This window comes from Salmo salar, chromosome ssa09 (assembly GCF_905237065.1).
Source record: "Salmo salar chromosome ssa09, Ssal_v3.1, whole genome shotgun sequence".
Taxonomy (NCBI): domain Eukaryota; kingdom Metazoa; phylum Chordata; class Actinopteri; order Salmoniformes; family Salmonidae; genus Salmo; species Salmo salar.
In genome coordinates, this window is record NC_059450.1 from 3,323,631 (window position 1) to 3,344,621 (window position 20,991).

General features: G+C 43.5%; 2 protein-coding genes across 2 annotated transcripts in view; one reads left to right on the forward strand and one right to left on the reverse strand.

The window, feature by feature from the left end:
- The window catches only part of si:dkey-16j16.4 (uncharacterized), an 82,820-nt gene extending 79,597 nt beyond the window's left edge, over positions 1-3,223 (forward strand). The window contains exon 5 of the mRNA XM_014210007.2: positions 1,035-3,223. Coding sequence (XP_014065482.1) covers positions 1,035-1,160 — 126 coding nt within the window. The 3' untranslated portion in view covers positions 1,161-3,223. The remainder of the gene's footprint in view (positions 1-1,034) is intronic.
- A 1,776-nt stretch (positions 3,224-4,999) lies between these two features.
- On the reverse strand, positions 5,000-20,990 carry slc4a1ap (solute carrier family 4 member 1 adaptor protein). The gene is made up of 14 exons (XM_014210005.2): positions 20,090-20,990; positions 19,676-19,874; positions 14,413-14,541; positions 14,259-14,319; positions 13,868-14,007; positions 12,302-12,462; positions 11,915-11,984; positions 11,413-11,602; positions 11,072-11,174; positions 10,595-10,823; positions 10,046-10,135; positions 9,687-9,772; positions 9,255-9,324; positions 5,000-6,786 (listed from the first exon to the last, which is right to left on the reverse strand). Exons 1-14 carry the CDS (start codon positions 20,936-20,938, stop codon positions 6,737-6,739), a joined length of 2,427 nt encoding a protein of 808 aa, XP_014065480.2. The 5' UTR covers positions 20,939-20,990; the 3' UTR covers positions 5,000-6,736.
- Between the last annotated feature and the right edge of the window lies 1 nt (position 20,991).

Sequence of the window (20,991 nt, forward strand, 5' to 3'; positions counted from 1 at the left end):
CTCAAGTAGAGAATATTTACACATCAGACAGCTGTTTCCCCCCCAAAATATTTATCAATTTGTTTTCAACTACTGGTCCTGTAGCACTTATTTTTTTTTTACTGTCTGCAGTATCCTCAGAACTCAACCTTTTTGGGCTATAATGTCTATCAGCCCTAGACGCTGGATGACTCTATATGACTCTGGGGAATGCTAACGTGCTACGCTAACATGCGCAGCAGACGGGGATCCGTCCCAAGGTGTAACGACTCGCGCATGCAATGGGCTGTCTTGCAGCTAGCCATATGGAGAACAATTTAACTTTACTGCATCTACGACTCTTGACCTGGAACCTGTCTCTCCCACACTGTAATTTCCTCCCAGGGAAGATGTGTTTAATCCTTCAACGACCAAAAACAAAACCCGGTGAAAACTTTTTTTTGTCATTGACGGACTGAGTCTGCCTGGGTCTGGAGTGTGTTAACAAGCACTGTTGGGATTTGTTGCCAAGCTACAGTGGCGCAGTAGTCTCTGTCGGTGTCGGATCCCTAAAGACATGTAGTCATGTCATATCATATAGTGGTGATGTCATTAGGTGTATATATATTGAGGTGATGGGAAAGGCCGAGAAATATGGGACTGAAGGGATGTCGGGTGGGGTGGAGATTGGAGAAACGGGTCCAGGTTGAGGGAGGGATGAAAAGAGAGGAGGATGATGAAATTATAGAATGTAACAAACCCCAGACACTGGAAACCAACAGCTTTACACACAACTAAGTTTCTAACTAACATTCAGTCTCTCTTCGGCGTACTGTGAATCTTGGCTCTGTAAGAGGGCACCAGCTAGTGTCACATTAGCCTCTAACTCTGACCTAGCTACAGTAGTGGTGGCTGACCAGTAAATGACCACCAGCTACTGCCCAGAGAAGCAGGGTAAGTCGGACGTGCTATTTCCATCCACCCAGATCCATGGAGGATAAAAGCCAGATTAGCCAAAACCCAAACTTTTTCCTATTTATTTATTTTTAAATCGTACTCTCTCTTTCTGTCCACAGAACTTGACTGGGATTCGCCCTCTGCCCAGGTACGCCTACGATCCCTCAATTTTTGCCTTCCGGTCCCTCAGCAGGGTCCCTCCGTGCAATCCCTTGACTCCGTCCGAAGACCCCCCGTGTGTGTGAGGGGATAACACCAACAAAACCCCCCCTTCCTCACTTATTGACTCTATAGGAGACTCCCAGACTCCCAGACTTCAAATTCTGAAGACGAGACCGAGCTAAATAATGAGTAATACCATTATGGTATGACCTTTAGGGCAACTTGACAATGCCAATGTTTGAAGGTCAATATAGTACTCTCAGATAATCCTGCTCTGTCAAATCATGCTGTTGCTCGGACAACTGGTTCACTTGACAGAACCATCTAAGACACTTAGAATGGGGAGATCTTAACCCTGATATTGGATGATGATGTGAGACGGGGGCAGACGGTATGTGTGAACAACAAGGCTACAATAGAAATTGCTTTAAAAATACACCGCTTCACCCAAGCTCTCCGTTCCAAGGACACTTCAGGTATTTCATACATTAACAGCTGTCTTTTGGACACATTTTCAATGGATGGTTGTTCTAAAAATGGATTATCAAAAATATTTTTGAAGGACAACACAAGCTTGATACAAGGGAAATGTATGTTGACGACAATCAAAGGTCAAACAAACGCAAGACAGGTTTGTTGTCGAGACCAGGGTTTCCCAAACTCGGTCCTGGGCCCCCCACATTTTAGTTTTTGCCCTAGCACTACACAGCTGATTCAAATAATCAAAGCTTGATGATGAGTTGGTTATTTAAATCAGCGGTGTAGTGCTAGGGAAAAAAAGTAGAGTCTATATTTCGTGATATCAACCAGCGCTAAGTGCGTCGATACTAGGGTCGAAATGGAGATCAGCTTTCTCCATTCAAATATTTCCTTAACATTATAATTATTTCACAATACTGACGACGGATCAGCTCCTTGAAAGATATTACCACCTACGGCTGCAAATATTGAGCGGCGTATTCTAATGCTTTTAATGCTTACCCAATAAAAATGCACTAAATCACCGATTTGGCACATCATTGCGCACGTTAGGCTACACATCATTAAATATATTTAGAGAAATTATATACAGTAGCCTACATGTAGCAAAATAGAACTCAATTGATTGAACATTAAATCTATTTCAACATATTATTGAAAACACCTACAGCCTACTGTTTATATTTTAATGCAGTCATCTCGGTTTTCACTTTGAAGCATATTTTTATACGTCGCTCGTTTGTATCAATTGCAAAGACATAAGCAAATTCGTCTTTGTAGTCAACTTTGTTCTGAAGTTATCGGCGGTCACAGAGAGATCAGTCAACCATGTGATTCTATGTTTAGCGGAGATCTTCTGTTCATTAAGTGATGCTAGAGGGCAAAAAAGCATCTAAAGTTGCACTTAGCTATTCTACGAGTGATCTGAGTCAGGCGTTAGATTACGAGGGCTTTCAAGTGCAATGTTAACGATAGTTTTGGGAAACAGCTCGGATATTTAACGTTGCTCCTACGAAGGGTTTAACGATGAACTTAGCTTTAAGATGCTTTTGGGAAACCGGGCCCAGATACTATGAAATGTATGACTAGTTCAAGAGGTAACCTTTAACAATGTAACCCTCAACCTGTTGACAAGTTTGTGAATATCACCTTAAGAGGAAAACAGGATAACATCAAATACTTTGTCCTCTTTTCCTGTATGCATTTCACTGTGCTGTGGTGCAGAAAAGAAAGGAAGTATAAGAAATCTATAAGAATATGACATGATTTACTGCTTTAATTTCAGTGCTGTGTCATGAGTTTGTGTAGTACGCTATGCAACACATTTCTAACCCTGTATGTACCTCCTTTTCTTCGGTGGCACATCGCCACATGTATGAGACAACCAACAGTCATCCCAAACGTCTCATCTTTATGCCTCTGAATGACACTCCTGATGTATTGAACGTAAAACTGAGGCTAGTCTTGACTGTAGGGTCGATATGCTAACGTAATCAGTGACCAGACAACCTATTTATGCATATGAATATAACCCTTGATGGACATGTTGCGATCAAAACAATGTCACCATAACCAAGCTCTGCTAGAGTGAATGTTGTACAGCGCTCTGACATTTCTGTGTCCCTCGCATAATTTATGAACAAATAAATGCTCTGTGGCATCTTGATTCTTAGGAGTGATACATTTTACATCACGTTACATAGACTAATTCTACGTGCATTGACACGATTACCATTTTGGATTAGCTGTGTACCAGGGTTAGCATCAATCCCATTTCAATCCAGTCAATGCACGAGGTGAATCAAAAAACGAGTGTCATTTATTTTCAGTGAGGACATATTCTCCCTGTCACTCTGTGTGTCGCCTTCCTCATTGCCGTGGCCCACCCAGCTTCTGATCCGTGACCCTGATCTACTGCATCTCTAGCTCCAGTACTGGTGGAGCTCTGGGAGTTGAATCTGGGATTACTCCATCCTTCAAGAGCCAATTGGGTCAGGAGGATATAGAGGGTCAGGCAGCATGGGCTGGGCCAGGAGCTTAGAGAGGAGGCTCTGGAACGAGAGCCCAGGGCCAAAGTTGTCTGGAGGTCCTGCGGCACTGGGATTTGGAAAAGTGTGTTTATGGGAACTGAGATTTGAACGCGTGTGAGTACAGTACGTGCCTGCATAAAGTATGTGTATGCAACCTGTGTGTATTTGCAGAAGTGCGTGCAGCTTGTGCACCTGGTATGTGAGTTATGGGCTTCTGCAGATAAGAGGCCCACATATCAGAGAGTGCATGCGCGAATAATAGTATGTATATGCGGGTGCAAAGGCTGAGTGGTGGCGTAGAGTGAGGCAGGACTTGCGTGTGTGTCACATCAAAGCCTGCCAAGACGACAAGGTTCCCACCCCTCCTCACTGGATCACAGCAGAACATCTCACCAAATGGTGCAAGCTGCTTATTGCCAGATCAGACTGTTTGTGTCAGTAGGTAGGTTTCCATTCTCAGGTTTATTCGACAACGCAAAAAAAATCTTTGCGACGTGTAATGGAAACGGCAGATATACATATTTTCTAAACATCGGTAACATTTTTATCCGATTGACATGGGTGGATTTTTTTCACGTGATGTCATCACACAACTAAAGCTCCACTCCACATTCAAATCTAAAAATGTCTACTGCTAGGAAATTACATTTTTTAAACAAAAAATGTTTTCTTTGCAGGACAAGGATTGTTCTGACTCAAGAATGCCTGAATTGTTTCGTCTTGCTGTTCTGGTTGGCTGGATGCAAGTTTAACCATCCAATTATAATAGATCTACAGGAGTGCAAGTCTCACCATGGCACGGACCGAGGTGACACGTGGGCACATGATCATTATTAGAATATGGCAAATATTAGTCAATTATTGCATTCTATCCATGCTGGCTTTTGCAGGGTACCAGAGACATGAAAATGATCGGTGGGAGGGCATACAGGCTGTCACCAATGTATTATTGCGCAATTTGCCTAAATGGGTGATGGAAACACTTCAACCACAACTTTTATTCAACACTGGTTTCTTTTTTGTTGTTGAGGTGTGACATTACGTCCTGCTGTTTTTAAAATCGACATAGGATGGTTAAGTGGAAACGCACTGTAGCAGGCAATTGTCGCATCCATTTTCTATGTCAACAAAATCACTGGATAAGTTAATGGAAACAGTGGATCTCACACACACTAGCTAGCACCACTCCACATGGTTGACTGTGAGAAACATGCCGGTATACATTGAGATGGATGGGGAGGTTGGAGGCTTTGGGGATTGAAAATTGAGGGGTAGAGATTCAGTGGTTGAACTGGAGATGAGGAGACGTGCAGTTGTAGACTCAAACAAATGTCTAAAAACATGGAGCTATTTATTTGTGGGAAAATGAGTCTTCACTGCAAACCTTCAAAGATGGAATCTGAACAACCCCGTGGGCTAAGTACCGTGTGGACAACTTTATTGTACAAATAAAAAGTAACAAAATACACAACTTCTGGAAGGGTATTACTTTTAACCTTCCATGTTTAAGAGTCTCAGCTGGAAGGAATAAGATACAATAGTAGTGAGGTGGAGGGAGAAAATGAACACAAGAATAAATGCCGTGTGGAATTTCTGAGGCAGTGTAATCCTGCTCTAGGTAGCCATAAACACAAATGAAACCCTACTTCACACACACACCAGCCTCCTAAACGCTGAGTCACTAGTAATGAAGATCTGGTTAAAAAGACACTTTGGAGAGGGAGGACACACACACACTACTTTGACTTGACTCATTATCAGCTTGCGTTTTATCCAGTAATGCCACACACGTGTCCAGATGGTCTGCAAGCTGCTTAAATGCGCTCCCTCACTCTCCGCCACACTCACTCTCCTTTGAAAGAGGGTTATGCCAGCAATTGACAGTGAAACCCAGCAGCGAACCCATACTGTTCGGACGTCAGGTGGGCTTAGCTGCGAGAGAGCAGCCAAAGTAACAAAGCCGACCTCGGATGAGTGAATGTGGACACTAACACTAAATCCTTCACTATATGCTGTACACCCATCTGACATAGGATAGGGCCAATTCAAATTGGACTCGGTTTAAGTGCAGCCTCTCTCTATTACATACAAGGGGGTGAGTCAAGTGCTTTCAGGCAGGCCTACTAAGGTAACTAGCCAGTAGATGCTTCCTTACAGCTACACTAGGGTCGGGCATAATTTCTGTTTTTATTAACACAGCTGAGCTTGTTCAAGATATGCCTCGGAAAACAAACCTCAATCCAGGGATGTGAAAATGCATTATACTCCGAATTGTTCCATTATCCCAACATTTCTCATCCCTGGATTGAGGTTCATTTTCCGAGCCATATCTTGCACCGGCTCAGCGGTGTCTTAATACACACAGGAATGCTTTCCGACCCTAGTGCAGCTGTAAAAGCAAGTGGTTTGGATCTGCTGGCTAGCCTACTAACCAGTATGTGAGGACTGATATCTAAACTGTAATGGGACTGGTCCTTTTTCACACTGTTCGAGGATATGTAATGCAAAACATTCACCAAGTTGTTTCAATGACATAGTCATCTTGGAGAAAGAAGGCAATGGTTAACATGAGACAACTACAAACCTGCTAGCAACCATCAAATTTAGTCATTTTCACAAAGAGGGCAACACTGTACGCTTTCCCAGTGCCAGCCTCCACATTGTTGCCATTTTCCCAGAAGTGAATTCAAATGTGGTAAAGGGTACACTACCATTCAAAAGTTTAGGGTCACTTAATGTCCTTGTTTTTGAAAGAAAAGCACATTTTCTGTCCATTAAAATGACATCAAAATTGATCAGAAATACAGTGTAGACATTGTTAATGTTGTAAATGACTATTGTAACAACCACTATTGTAAAGTGGTTGTTCCACTGGATATTATAAGGTGAATGCACCAATTTGTAAGTCGCTCTGGATAAGAACGTCTGCTAAATGACTTAAATGTAAATGTAGCTGGAAACAGCTGACTTTTTATGGAAAATCTACATAGGCTGAACGGTAGTGTATGTTGTATGCAATATCCCTTACTCAGGAATGTCATAGAACACAAATAGATACTGAGGGGATGGAGGCCTGTGTGTGTGTTGCTGCTAAGTCTGCAGGTGGGTGGAGTCGAGAAAAAAAAGGGTCAAAGGTTTGAGCCTTGTGTTCAGTAGCCATACTTTTCATTGAGGTGGGTGCGGCCATCCCCAGACTGACCTGTAGACATGGAGGACAACGTTTTAGGCATATTATTCAGAACATGAACATTAAAAAAGAAGTGACAGTGCAATGACCAAAGAGTCTAAAGTGCCTGCTTTAAGACTGGCTCGCAAAACACATTTAGTATGTTGGCCTGTTTTGTTGCTATATTAAGTCACTGGCTATCTGCTCCAAGAACAAAACCCTACGTAGTCACATGTGTAAAAGCTATGTGGGAAATAAATTATTCCACCTAACCATGCCAACCTTCTTCACATATCGCAGTGTCTTCCAATGACATACGTTTCCCTTTAGGTACTCGCACGCAATCTTATCCAATAACCAAATTGTGGGTTTCTTGCTAGTTGCTAAATAAAATGAGTTTTGTCAATGAATCCAAATGGCTCTTAGCAGTGTACTTACCCCTGCAAAACTTTAAAACCTTATCTTAACAGTGTGGCTTTGATCTGCATTCCTTGGCCACTGATGAAAATGCAGTCTAAACTCTCCCTTTTCACAAATTGGCCATAAAGCCCGTTTACTTCCCTTTTCTCTTTCTCCCAAGCTCCCTTCATCCCAGAGGTCAGGGACAACCTTATTCCTCTTACTCAGGAGTGGTAGAGAACACAAATAGTCCTTCTGATAAAGAACATTGTGCAGTGTGTTCAATAATAGCTTGAACACACATCTTGCTCTGTAATGTACATTTCCTCAGTCCTGAAACTCTTGGTGTAACTCCAAATGTCACCTAGCTGCGAGATTACAAGCCTGTGAGATTGTTCAGACAAAAAGGTCTTATGTCTTGATGAAGGTTCTTCAGCCAAAACAAAAACATTGACAGAAATTACATTACTGTAAAATGGTTGAACAGTTGACGAGTTTAACCTGTTGGGGCTAGGGGGCAGTATTTGCACGGCCGGATAAAAAACGGACCCGATTTAAACTGGTTACTACTCTTGCCCAGAAACGAGAATATGCATATAATTAGTAGATTTGGATAGAAAACACTAAAGTTTCTAAAACGGTTTGAATGGTGTCTGTGAGTATAACAGAACTCATATGGCAGGCCAAAACCTGAGAAGATTCCATACAGGAAGTGCCCTCTGACAATTTGTTATCCTTCTGTTGCATCTCTATCGAAAATACAGCATCTCTGCTGTAACGTGACATTTTCTAAGGCTTCCATTGGCTCTCAGAAGGCGCCAGAAAGTAGAATGACGTGTCTCCTGTCTCTGGGCGAAGAACAGCAGGAGTATTTGTTAGTGGTCAGGCTGGGAACAGTGACACTGGAGATGCGCGTTCATGAGAATTCTCAATTTTTTTTCTTTCAGCCTTTGAATGAATACAACGTCGCCCAGTTGGAATATTAGCGCTATTTTACGAGAAAAATAGCATAAAAATTGATTTTAAACAGCGTTTGACATGCTTCGAAGTACGGTAATGGAATATTTTGAATTTTTTTGTCACGAAATGCGCTCTCGCGTCACCCTTCGGATAGTGACTTGAACGCACGAACAAAACGGAGCTATTTGGATATAACTATGGATTATTTGGAACCAAAACAACATTTGTTGTTGAAGTAGAAGTCCTGGGAGTGCATTCTGACAAAGATCAGCAAAGGTAATCCAATTTTTCTTATAGTACATCTGAGTTTGGTGAGGGCCAAACTTGGTGGGTGTCAAATTAGCTAGCCGTGATGGCCGGGCTATGTACTCAGAATATTGTAAAAATGTGCTTTCGCGGAAAAGCTATTTTAAAATCTGACACCGCGATTGCATAAAGGAGTTCTGTATCTATAATTCTTAAAATAATTGTTATGTATTTTGTGAACGTTAATCATGAGTAATTTAGTAAATTCACCGGAAGTTTGCGGTGGGTATGCTAGTTCTGAACATCACATGCTAATGTAAAAAGCTGGTTTTTGATATAAATATGAACTTGATTGAACAAAACATGCATGTATTGTATAACAATGTCCTAGGAGTGTCATCTGATGAAGATCAAAGGTTAATGCTGCATTTAGCTGTGGTTTTGGTTTTTGTGACATATATGCTTGCTTTGAAAATGGCTGTGTGATTATTTTTGGCAGGGTACTCTCCTGACATAATCTAATGTTTTGCTTTCGCTGTAAAGCCTTTTTGAAATCGGACAATGTGGTGAGATTAACGAGAGTCTTGTCTTTAAAATGGTGTAAAATAGTCATATGTTTGAGAAATTGAAGTTATAGCATTTTTTAGGTATTTGTATTTCGCGGCACGCGATTCCACTGGCTGTTGACTAGGTGGCTAGGCCAGGGAAGTTAAGGGCCTGGCTTATTAGACAAAGCCGAGCCAAATTTAGTTGTCTTTGACCTCTGTGTTACCCTAGCGTTCACCTCTAGACATGGCCGTCCTATGTCAAGGGGCCAGGTGGTAGGTGATTAACATCACAAGATAAAAGAACTCATAGCAATAAACAAGTGAATATTAACAAGAAGTTATTTATACCTGTGGGGGGCACCCAGACACAATAGTCTGGGTCATCCTCAGGGTACTGTCCTGATTGGGCGGCTGGAGGCTGGAGACAAAAGCATGATAATGTGACACAGCATTTCTCTAACGAGCGAAGAAAAAAAAAATGCACCAACACTACAAAGTAGCTCTCTTTCCACAAGGTACAAATTAGGTAGTAAATGGAATATAGACCGAATATAATAGAGTTTAAGAGGGTGAATCTTCGCATGGTACAAGAAAATTCACAGAGTAACCTAGTATTGTATCAGCCCAGTTGGATTTAAATTTGGGGGATTGTGTAGCACGCCAGCATTCTTGATTAACAGTATTAATTCATTCTCAATCAAGTTTTGGCTCATTATTGGCTAGTGTGTGTGAGAGTGAGTGAATGTGTGTGAGGGAGCCCTCTGAGCTCGAAGTGCTTACTCTGTTGGGGCCGGTGGTTCTTTTTTTCAAGAACATCTTAGGACTGGGCTTGGCAGCTGCCACCTCCTTGCCCCCTTCTTTAGGGTCTAAAGAAAGATGGGAGGAGAAACACCAGAACTAAAGTTAGGAACTAAAATCCATCCACACAATGGGAGAATCTCAATTGCATTGCCTCCTTCTCAAAACCCATTGGATAAGATGGTCAGAGGGGCGGGACCTCTGAACTTCTCATCCAATGGGTTTTGAGGAGGCGAGAGGACCCAGGAAATGAAACTGTGGACATAGTGCACATCACCAGACAGAGAGAAAAACAGCGTACCAACAGAAGAGCAAAGAGACACAAACGTGAGTCCCTGTACCTGGTAAGGGCTTTAAACGGCCGAGAGGCGCATCTTCCATGGTTTTCTCAGGCTCCTCTACATCTATACTTCTCTGGGACAGCTTTTTCCCTATAAAAACCAGACAAAAACACTGTTCAATGACCACAGCTGAATAGTGATACGTTGATACAGAAAACAATTTCACCATGATGATGCCACATCAGAGCCAAACTTTGGAGATACATAGATATGTAGTATAATATGTATAGCGCTGTCCAACGTAACACTGCCATCTACAGGAGATTGGGAGAACAACAGCTCCATATGGATAAAATTGACACAGGCTACATTCCAATTAACTACCCTTCAATTGTGCACGCCTACACCCCCTCATTGATTTAAAGGAATGGACTGCTGTAAGGAATATGGTGGAAACTCCCAGCAGTCATGCTTGCACCAATCAAATGCTTTTAAATATATGAGGGGAAAGTAAACGAGTGCACACCTCTGGAGAAGGGTAGAGAATCGGAACGCAGCCACAGTGAGAAAAATGGCGGCAAGACACAGCATCCAACTTTTATATCATACCTCTGGGGGGTTGGGACAGAGGTGGGTCCTGCCTCTGGCATCCTGTACTGCAGCCCTCTGTGGAATCAGTGATTTCATTGGACTGTTGGGGTTCCTCAGCCTGGATGTCAGCCTCAGTCAAGTCTTCACTCCCTTTGTTGTTGTCATCCTCCTCCTCTTCTTCCTCCTCTTCCTCTCCTTTCATGTTGAAGAGTTCTGCGGGCAGGTTGGCTCGCTTTGGGGGCAACTTCTAAGAAAGAGGGAAAGAGAGCACATTGAGGAGTGAGACAAAACAAAAATTGAGTGGTTGTGAAGAAGAGGCAACTGTTGAGTAAGAGATGCAGAGAGAGGGAGAGAGCTAAAGAAATAGGTAGACAGACTTAAGACCAAAAGAAATGGCTAGGGATTGTGTAAACTGTAAAGCTTTTCCAGCATTTGCAAAAACCCTCTTATGAAAAGCTATTATGGATATTCTCCTCTGTTGCCAAGTGAACATACCCCTATGGTCCCAGTCTTCAGTTTGAACTTGGCGCCTCCCTTCATGGCACCAAACAGCGGTAGGGACCGCTTCTTAGGCTTGTCTGCATCGGAAGACCCACTCCTGGACCCGTGAAGAAGAAATTGTCAGAGTGCAATACTGTACAACCATGTGAAGCGGACATGCAGTATTCCTAGGAGGGAACAGCAATAGGCACTACTAATATACAATCATCATCTAGAGGCATTTGAGAGAATAACGGACAAATGGATACATTGTGAGAAAGAGGCACCAAGACGCAACATTCAACTAGGTGATTCAGATATTAGGGGAAAGCTGCATGCATATGCATATATATCACCCCGTCTGCAGTGAAGGCATCTGGGCTGGCCGCGTGAGCTCCACCAGCCGACGCAGTCTCTGGGCCTCCTTGCGCAGGTCGGCGGCGTGCACGTGCAGCTTACGGCGCTCCACTCCGTCCAGCGCCGCCTCGCTGCGCACGGCGACCATGAAGGCATCCAGGGGGTCCTCGGAGGACGAGTGAGAGCCGTCTGATAGGGAGAAATAGAAGTGAATGGAAACCCGAGGATAAAGCACTCTGTCTCACTCGCACACATATACAGACAAACTGACAGATACAACACCACTCACTTGAGTGAAACTACACATAGTAGACAGCAACGTAGGTGTACCAGTGTTTCTTAATCCTGGTCCTGGGGAACCAAAGGGGTGCACATTTTGGTTTTTGCCCTAGCACTACACACCTGATTCCACTTTTCAAAGGAAACAGGATTCAGAAACACTAATCTATGCACATTGCGATGAAAGGTGGTTGAAAAATACATTTCCTGTGCACCACTTACCTCTCCCTGTAGCACTGAGCTTCTTCTCAGTCTCTGCCAGCCCCTTCTCAACCACCAACAGTTTGGCCACCTTAGCAAGATAACAAGCACCCTGTCACTCTAGTTCACACCATAAAAGCTATAGTACCCTTCCTCCCCTGACATATCACATACTATGCACACAAAACATTTCAATAGACAGAAGAGGCTATTTGAAACAAAAACTTGGTTTTAGGGATTTGTAAAGTGTACTTCTGTTTCAGAGAATTGGCAACATCAGTGATATCACATTACAACACTGTATGTGGTGCACTCTTAGGTGAGAACATTTTGAGAGACTTTGTATTACCTTTTTTAATTCCTGAGGTAGAAATGTGAGAAAGCGTATTTAATGACATGATTATTTACCAGTGACTCGTAAGTGTCCGGGCGCTCCTGAATCTTTCCCGCCCTCTTCATGCGCTCCTGTCTCTTCTTCTCCACAGCACCGGTGCGGTCCAGAAAGTTATCATCGTCACTGTCATAGAAATCCTCGTCCTCCCAGTTCTTCTTCTTGCGCTTGCGGGAAACTAGAGGGAGTGGATTATGAACAAGTTAACCCCTTGGTCCGCCAGACGTTGAGTCCTTACTCGGTACCATTGAGTATGTTTACATGCACACTAATAATTCAATTTTAAACATTAAGGCAGAGTATGGCATTAGTCATGTAAACACCTTACTCTGCTTATCTTAATCGGCGTAAGGTCATAAGCATACGCCGATTAAAACACCTGCTTTTTCTGAGCAATCTACATGTAAAAAAAACTTCATCGGCATCTGCGCATGTTCCAGCACCGGGTAGCGCAAGCCTCCCTCTTGTGCTCGAGTGAAGTGAGTTCAGAAGAACAAAGTATGCATCTTGTAAATAGTTTTCACATACAAACTTTATATGTCCAAACTGAGAATCAAAAAGTGTTAGCAAAAATAACATGGTCACTGTTGATTTTGATGACTGATTTTCTGCATTTATCAAAAGGCACATCAGTAGTCTGATTTCCGTGTCCATGTAAACAGGATTATTAGGGAAATCGTTCTTGTTGCAAAGCATGTAAACGTTTTAAACAAATCATTATATTAACCTGACTATCCACAATAATCACTATTGTGTGCATGTAATCGTGCTCATTGTCTGTAACTTCTACTGTTGTCGTACTTTAAGCCTACATAGGGAATAAACTAAGTTGTTGGCGCATCTTCCAAGTGCCTAAACAGGCTACAATATGTCCAGAACTATGCTGCACGTGTCCTCAACCACACCTCCTCCCGCAAGCACATCACTCCAGTGCTGTTCAACCTCTACTGGCTCCCCATATGTTCACGCGTCGACTACAAAATCCCGGTTCAAACCTACCAAGCCATCTCTGGACTGAAGTATCTGTCTGACCTTATTCTACCCTCCTGTCCCACACGCACCCTTCGCTTCTCCAGGTCCGTATCCCTTCAGCAGCCCCGCAGCAGACTATGGGTGACAAGACTGTCAGTTGCGTGGCGCTGCGGCTGTGGGGCGTATTTCCAGACACAATTAGGCTGCAGTCTCTGTCCTCTACTAATTCTGTTCTCCGGATCTGGCAACACCTGTATATAGCTTTGATTGTTGTCTGTGTTCTGGATTGTTTTTATTAAATGTTTTATTTTTGTGTCTGTGAAAATCACTTTACAAATGAAATGAATTATTATTATAATAAATATACATTGTAAATAAAAACTTGAATAACAACCAAAACGGCAAGCCATCACCTCAATGTGAGCTATTCACTGTTTTGTAGGGTATTCACTGTGTATAATGTTACATTTCAATATAACTTTGGAATATTTGAACAAATGACTAGGAGCTGCTGAACCACTCATACTGTTGATTTAGCAGGCTGCATTGACTACAGTAAATAGTAACAGTTCTGCTGTGGGCTGATGTAGCAGCTCTGCTAGGACCCCCACCTGCCTCCTGCCTGAGCAGGCCCCGGGCCTCCAGGATGCGACACGCCTCCAGGGAAGACTGGATGGCCGCATCTTTCTTCTTCCCTGTGTGGGTCACCTCAGCGACCAGCTGCTTCCCCGAAGCGTCATCCACTGGGAGCCTGTGTGTGGAAAGGAGGTGACATGTTTTACATTCTATTCAGTATGTACATTTTCTACCTGGTAGTTCGTTGAAAGATAAATGTCACTAATTGACTAGGTCTGAATCAGTCCCTGATTAGTGGGGATGAATAAAAACCAGAGGGGCTGCAGACCTACAGGTCCAAATTTGAGAAGGACGGCAATATAATTTGCATGATATAATACATGATTCCACACAATTACATACCCTCAGACAAAATAAAAAGCTTACTTTACTCTGCAGAGCCAGGTACCGTGGCTTTTGTCTTCATACTCAAACTCGAGCTCTTCCCCTGAAATAAAAGACAGATAGCGAGACACTGTCAAACACACCAACAGGAAACATGATTATGGTACTAGTGAACGTCTTTCTCCAAAGGTCTGACCTTCTCTGTCAAAGAAGCCCTGCAGTGCTTTCTTAGGGTCCTTCAGGTAAGCAGCCTCTTGGTCCTCCTGGAACTCTGTGGAAAAGGGGTTCTCCTCGTTCTCATCCTCTTCAGGGGCCGCCTCATCAGCTACACATGTACAGTTGAAGTCAGAAGTTTACATACACCTTAGCCAAATACATTTAAACTCAGTTTTTCACAATTCCTGAAATTTAATCCAAGTAAACATTCCCCGTCTTAGGTCAGTTAGGATCATCACTTTATTATAAGAATGTGAAATGTCAGAATAATAGTGGAGTAATTTATTTCAGCTTTTATTTCTTTCATCACATTCCCAGTGGGTCAGAAGTTTACATACACTCAATTAGTATTTGGTAGCATTGCCTTCAAATTGTTTAACTTGGGTCAAACGTTTGGGTAGCCTTCCACAAGCTTCCCACAATAAGTTGGGTGAATTTTGGCCCATTCCTCCTGACAGAGCTGGTGTAACTGAGTCAGGTTTGTAAGCCTCACCCCTTTTCCTCCAAACATAACGATGGTCATTATGGCCAAACAGTTCTATTTTTGTTTCATCAGACCAGAGGACATTTCTCCAAAAAGTACAATCTTTGTCCTATGTGCAGTTGCAAACCGTAGTGTGGCTGTTTTATGGCGGTTTTGGAGCAGTGGCTTCTTCCTTGCTGAGCAGCCTTTCAGGTTATGTCGATATAGGACTAGTTTTACTGTGGATATAGATACTTTTGTACCCGTTTCCTCCAGCATATTCACAAGGTCGGCAGGGTAGCCTAGTGGTTAGTGTTAGACTAGTAACCGAAAGGTTGCAAGATCGAATCCCCGAGCTGACAAGGTAAAAATCTGTCGTTCTGCCCCTGAACAAGGCAGTTAACCCACTGTTCCTAGACCGTCATTGAAAATAAGAATTAGTTCTTAACCGACTTGCCTAGTTACATAAAATAAATAAAGGTCCTTTGCTGTTCTGGGATTGATTTGCACTTTTCGCACCAAAGTACATTCATCTCTAGGAGACAACGCATCTCCTTCCTGAGAGGTATGACGGCTGCGTGGTCCCATGGTGTTTATACTTGTTTGTACTGATGAACGTGGTATCTTCAGGCATTTGGAAATTGCTACCAAGGATGAATCAGACTAGCTCCACAATTAGATAGGGTGCAGGCCAGGCAGCAGGGTGCGTGCAGGCCAGGCAGCCAGTTTAGTGGAGTCTGCCACTAGCAGTCAGTTTAGTCAGCTCAGCTATCCCCATTGAGACCGTGTCTGTGCCTCGGCCTAGGTTGGGCAAAACTAAACATGGCGGTGGTCACCTTAGCAATCTCACTGGAATAAAGACCTCCTCCATTCCTGCCATTATTGAAAGAGATTGTGATACCTCACATCTCAAAATAGGGCTACTTAATGTTAGATCCCTCACTTCCAAGGCAGCTATAGTCAATGAACTAATCACTGATCATAATCTTGATGTGATTGGCCTGACAAACATGGCTTAAGCCTGATGAATTTGCTATGTTAAATGAGGCCTCACCTCCTGGTTACACTAGTGACCATATCCCCCGCGCATCCCGGAAAGGCAGGGGTGTTGCTAACATTTAAGATATTTCAATTTACAAACCCCCCCCCGCAGTTTTCGTCTTTTGAGGTTCTAGTCATGAAATCTATCAATCACTTTTTATAGCTACTGTTTACAGGCCTCCTGGGCCATATACAGCATTCCTCACTGAGTTCCCTGAATTCCTATCAGACATTGTAGTCATGGCAGATAATATTCAAATTTTTGGTGACTTGAATATTCACATGGAAAAGTCCACAGAGCCACTCCAAAAGGCTTTCGGAGCCATCATCGACTCAGTGGGTTTTGTCCAACATGTCTCTGGACCTACTCACTGCCACGGTCATACTCTGGACCTAGTTTTGTCCCGTTGAATAAATGTTGTGGATCTTAATGTTCTTCCTCATAATCCTGGACTATCGGACCACAATTGTATTACGTTTGCAATCGCAACAAATAATCTGCTCAGATCCCAACCACGGATCATCAAAAGTATTGCTATAAATTCTCAGACAACCCAAAGATTCCTAGATGCCCTTCCAGACTCCCTCCACCTACCCAAGGACGTCAGAGTACAAAAATCAGTTAACCACCTAACTGAGGAACTCAATTTAACCTTGCGCAATACCCTAGATGCAGTCAAAACCCTAAAAACATTTGTCTTAAGAAACTAGCTCCCTGGTATACAGAAAATACCCGAGCTCTGAAGCAAGCTTCCAGAAAATTGGAACGGAAATGGCGCTACACCAAACTGGAAGTCTTCCGACTAGCTTGGAAAGACAGTACTGTGCAGTATCGAAGAGCCCTCACTGCTGCTCGATCATCCTATTTTTCAAACTTAATTGAGGAAAATAAGAACAAATGACCTTTCAATGGCATCAGACCGAGGCTCTGCATCTGTCCTTGTGCTCCTAGACTTTAGTGCTGCTTTTGAAACCGTCGATCATCAAATTCTTTTGGAAAGATTGGAAACCCAAATTGGTCAACACAGACAAGTTCTGGCCTGGTTCAGATCTTATCTGTCGGAAAGATATCAGTTTGTCTCTGTGGATGGTTTGTCCTCTGACAAATCAACTGTACATTTCAGTGTTCCTCAAGCCTCTGTTTTAGGACCACTATTGTTTTCACTATATATTTTAACTCTTGGCGATGTCATTCGGAAAAATAACGTTAACTTTCACTGCTATGCGGACGACACACAGCTGTACATTTCAATGAAACATGGAGAAGCCCCAAAAGTGCCTTCCCTGGAAGCCTGTGTTTCAGACATAAGGAAGTGAATGGCGGCAAATGTTCTACTTTTAAACTCGGACAAAACAGAGATGCTTGTTCTAGGTCCCAAGAAACAAAGATCTTCTGTTGAATCTGACAATCTTGATGGTTTTACAGTCGTCTCAAATAAAACTGAAGGACCTCGGTGTTACTCTGGACCCTGATCTCTCTTTTGACGAACATATCAAGACTGTTTCAAGGACAGCTTTTTTCCCCATCTACGTAACATTGCAAAAATCAGAAACTTTGTCCAAAAATTATGAAGAAAAAAATAATCCATGCCTTTGTCACTTCTAGATTAGACTACTACAATGCTCTACTTTCCGGCTACCCGGATAAAGCACTAAATAAACTTCAGTTAGTGCTAAACACGGCTGCTAGAATCTTGACGAGAACCAAAAAAAAATGATCCTATTACTCCAGTGCTAGCCTCTACACTGGCTTCCTGTTTAGGCGAGGGCTGATTAAGGTTTTTCTGCTAACCTACAAAGCATTACATGGGCTTGCCCCTACCCATCTTTCTGATTTGGTCCTGCCGTACATACCTACACGTATGCTACGGTCACAAGACGCAGGCCTCCTTACTGTCCCTAGAATTTCTAAGCAAACAGCTGGAGGCAGGGCTTTCTCCTATAGAGCTCCATTTTTATGGAATGATCTGCCCATCCATGTGACAGACGCAGACTTTGTCTATTGAAGACTCATCTCTTCAGTAGGTCCTATGATTGAGTGTAGTCTGGCCCAGGAGTGTGAAGGTGAATGGAAAGGCACTGGAGCAACGAACCGCCCTTGCTGTCTCTGCCTGGCCGGTTCCCCTCTCTCCACTGGGATTCTCTGCCTCTAACCCTATGACGGGCTGAGTCACTGGCGCTCTTCCATGCTGTCCCTAGGAGGGGTGCGTCACTTGAGTGGGTTGAGTCACTGACTTGATCTTCTTGTCCAGGTTGGCACCCCCCCTTGGGTTGTGCCGTGGCGGAGATCTTCGTGGGCTATACTCGGCCTTGTCTCAGGATGGTAAGTTAGTGGTTGAAGTTTTCCCTCTAGTGGTGTGGGGGCTGTGCTTTGGCAACGTGGGTGGGGTTATATCCTGCCTGTTTGGCCCTGTCCGGGGGTATCGTCGGACGGGGCCACAGTGTCTCCCGACCCTTCCTGTCTCAGCCTCCAGTATTTATGCTGCAGTAGTTTGTGTCAGGGGGCTAGGGTCAGTCTGTTATATCTGGAGTATTTCTCCTGTCTTATCCGGTATCCTGTGTGAATTTAAGTATGCTCTCTTTAATTCTCTCTCTCTTTTTCTCTCTCTCGGAGGACCTGAGCCCTAGGACCATGCCTCAGGACTACCTGGCTTGATGACTCCTTGCTGTCTCCAGTCCACCTGGCCGTGCTGCTGATCCAGTTTCAACTATTCTGCCTGCGGCTATGGAACCCTGACCTGTTCACCGGACGTGCTACCTGTCCCAGACCTGCTGTTTTCAACTCTCTAGAGAGAGCAGGAGCGGTAGAGATACTCTGAATGATCGGCTATGGAAAGTCAACTGACATTTACTCCTGAGGTGCTGACCTGTTGCACCCTCAACAACCACTGTGATTATTATTATTTGACCATGCTGGTCATTTATGAACATCTTGGCCATGTTCTGTTATAATCTCCACCCGGCACAGCCAGAAGAGGACTGGCCACCCCTCATAGCCTGGTTCCTCTCTAGGTTTCTTTCTAGGTTCTGGCCTTTCTAGGGAGTTTTTCCTAGCCACCGTGCTTCTACACCTGCATTGCTAGCCTACCTGGTTAAATAAAGGTGAAAAAAATAAATAATAATTCAATGATTGGACTTTTTTTTTGAGGTCATGGCTTATTTATTTTGATTTTCCCATGATGTCAAGCAAAGAGGCACCGAGTTTGAAGGTAGGCCTTGAAATACATCCACAGGTACACCTCCAATTGACTCAAATTATGTCAATTAGCCTATCAGATGCTTCTAAAGCCATGACATCATTTTCTGGAATTTTCCAAGCTGTTTAAAGGCACAGCCAACTTAGTGAATGTAAACTTCTGACCCACTGGAATTGTGATACATTGAATTATAATTGAAATAATCTGTCTGTAAACAATTGTTGGAAAAATTACTTATGTCATGCACAAAGTAGATGTCCTAACCGACTTGCCAAAACTATAGTTTGTTAACAAGAAATGTGTGGAGTGGTTGAAAAATGAGTTTTAATGACTCCAACCTAAGTGTATGTAAACTTTGATTTCAACTGTATGTATAGATAGACAGGAAGGCGAGAGAGAGAGATTAAAGTCAACATATTGAGGGCTTGAGTTGAAGCTACAGAGCTGTGATATGGTAGCAGTGGTTAATTGCAATTAGTGTAAGTAAACAATTCTGAGCAATGCATTACAGTCTCTCCGGGTGCTGAGCATTGAAAGCTTACCTATTCCCCAGGAACAGCCCGAATCATTGTTTAAACTCATTCCCTTGATGCCACTGCTTTCTTTCCCCTCTTCCTTTTCCTCCTCATCTGAGCCTTCTCCCATCATCCTCCTCTCCAGGTCCTCCCGCTGCTTCCTGGCTCGCTCCCGCAGCTCTGTGACAGTCAGGTCTGACTCCGCCTCTTCGTCAAACTCTGGACCCTGCAGAGACAGAGGGCTATTCAGAACTACAATGATAAAGGACTACATAAGTGATAGAGGTTTATAGTCTAAGGACGTCTATTCTGGTCTAGTACATCTAGCCTACTTGGGGTAGTAAGTGCACTGTGTATAACATTTTACTTAGCCTATTTCTGAATGGTACGAACACCAAGTAATGTTTTCTGGCATGAAGGAACAATTCTTATATTTTTTACCTGCATGATGAAAAGTCTAGTGCTTCCCCCGAATTTGAGTACGTGCCCAACCCGCACTCTGATGTAGGTATTCGGTGGTATCTTGTTCTTGTTGACGAAGGTACCATGTGTGCTGCCCAGGTCATGGACATAGAACCCTCTCGCCTCTCCAACTGCCTCCTCCTCTCCTGCCAGCCCACGGTACTGAATGACAGCGTGATACCTGGAGATTGAGGGGTGTTCCAGGGTTACGTCACACACAGGTAAACGTCCGACCACAAAATAACTCTGCTGGGTGAGTGGGACCGTATCAACTATAGTGCCATTCTTGAGGATTTCTAGGGAATATGGGACATCTGCCACTCCTGCCCAAGGAGGTTCGGCGTATGGAACAGGAGGGTGGGGTTTTAATTTGCCAATAGGTGTTCCTTTGACAGGAAATCTTGGTGGGGGTTGGACGTCTTGCAGTTTGGTCTTTGCGGCTACACCATCACTAGTCTTGTCTTTTTCGCTCGCTGCACCTTTCCGTGACGTTGTGTTGTCATTATCCGACGTGGAAGGGGTGGTTTGCTCATCTGAATATGCCTCACTACTATCAGAAGTAGATGGTTGTAGTTGTTCTTTGTCGCCATTTTCTTCATGTGTGGGCTTTTTTGCTGCTCTGCTCGCGACAAGACCTCGTTTACTCACGAGCGAAGGCGCCGCAAAGAGAGCAGGTTTTTTGAAAGGGTCCTCTGTTTGAGTGTTAGTCACGTCTTCTTCCTTGTCACATTCACCACCATTCTCATTATTCACACGTTCTTCCATTTGAGTGTCCATTTCTTTACCAGTAAATATTTCACACTCTACAGTGCGCGAGGAGTCCGCCATGTTTATTTGGTTCGGCTCTCAACTCGGACCGTGCTGTAACACAATTCTATACT

What these genes read in the sequence shown, in the direction of transcription:
- slc4a1ap (XM_014210005.2), bottom strand. Translation starts at nt 20,938, where the DNA reads ATGGCGGACTCCTCGCGCACTGTAGAGTGTGAAATATTTACTGGTAAA. An exon ending in TGAAGACTGGGACCATAGGG is followed by an intron (nt 10,824 to 11,071) that starts GTATGTTCACTT and finishes CCTCTTTCTTAG; the next exon opens with AAGTTGCCCCCAAAGCGAGC. An exon ending in TGTCTGGGTGCCCCCCACAG is followed by an intron (nt 6,787 to 9,254) that starts GTATAAATAACT and finishes CCATGTCTACAG; the next exon opens with GTCAGTCTGGGGATGGCCGC.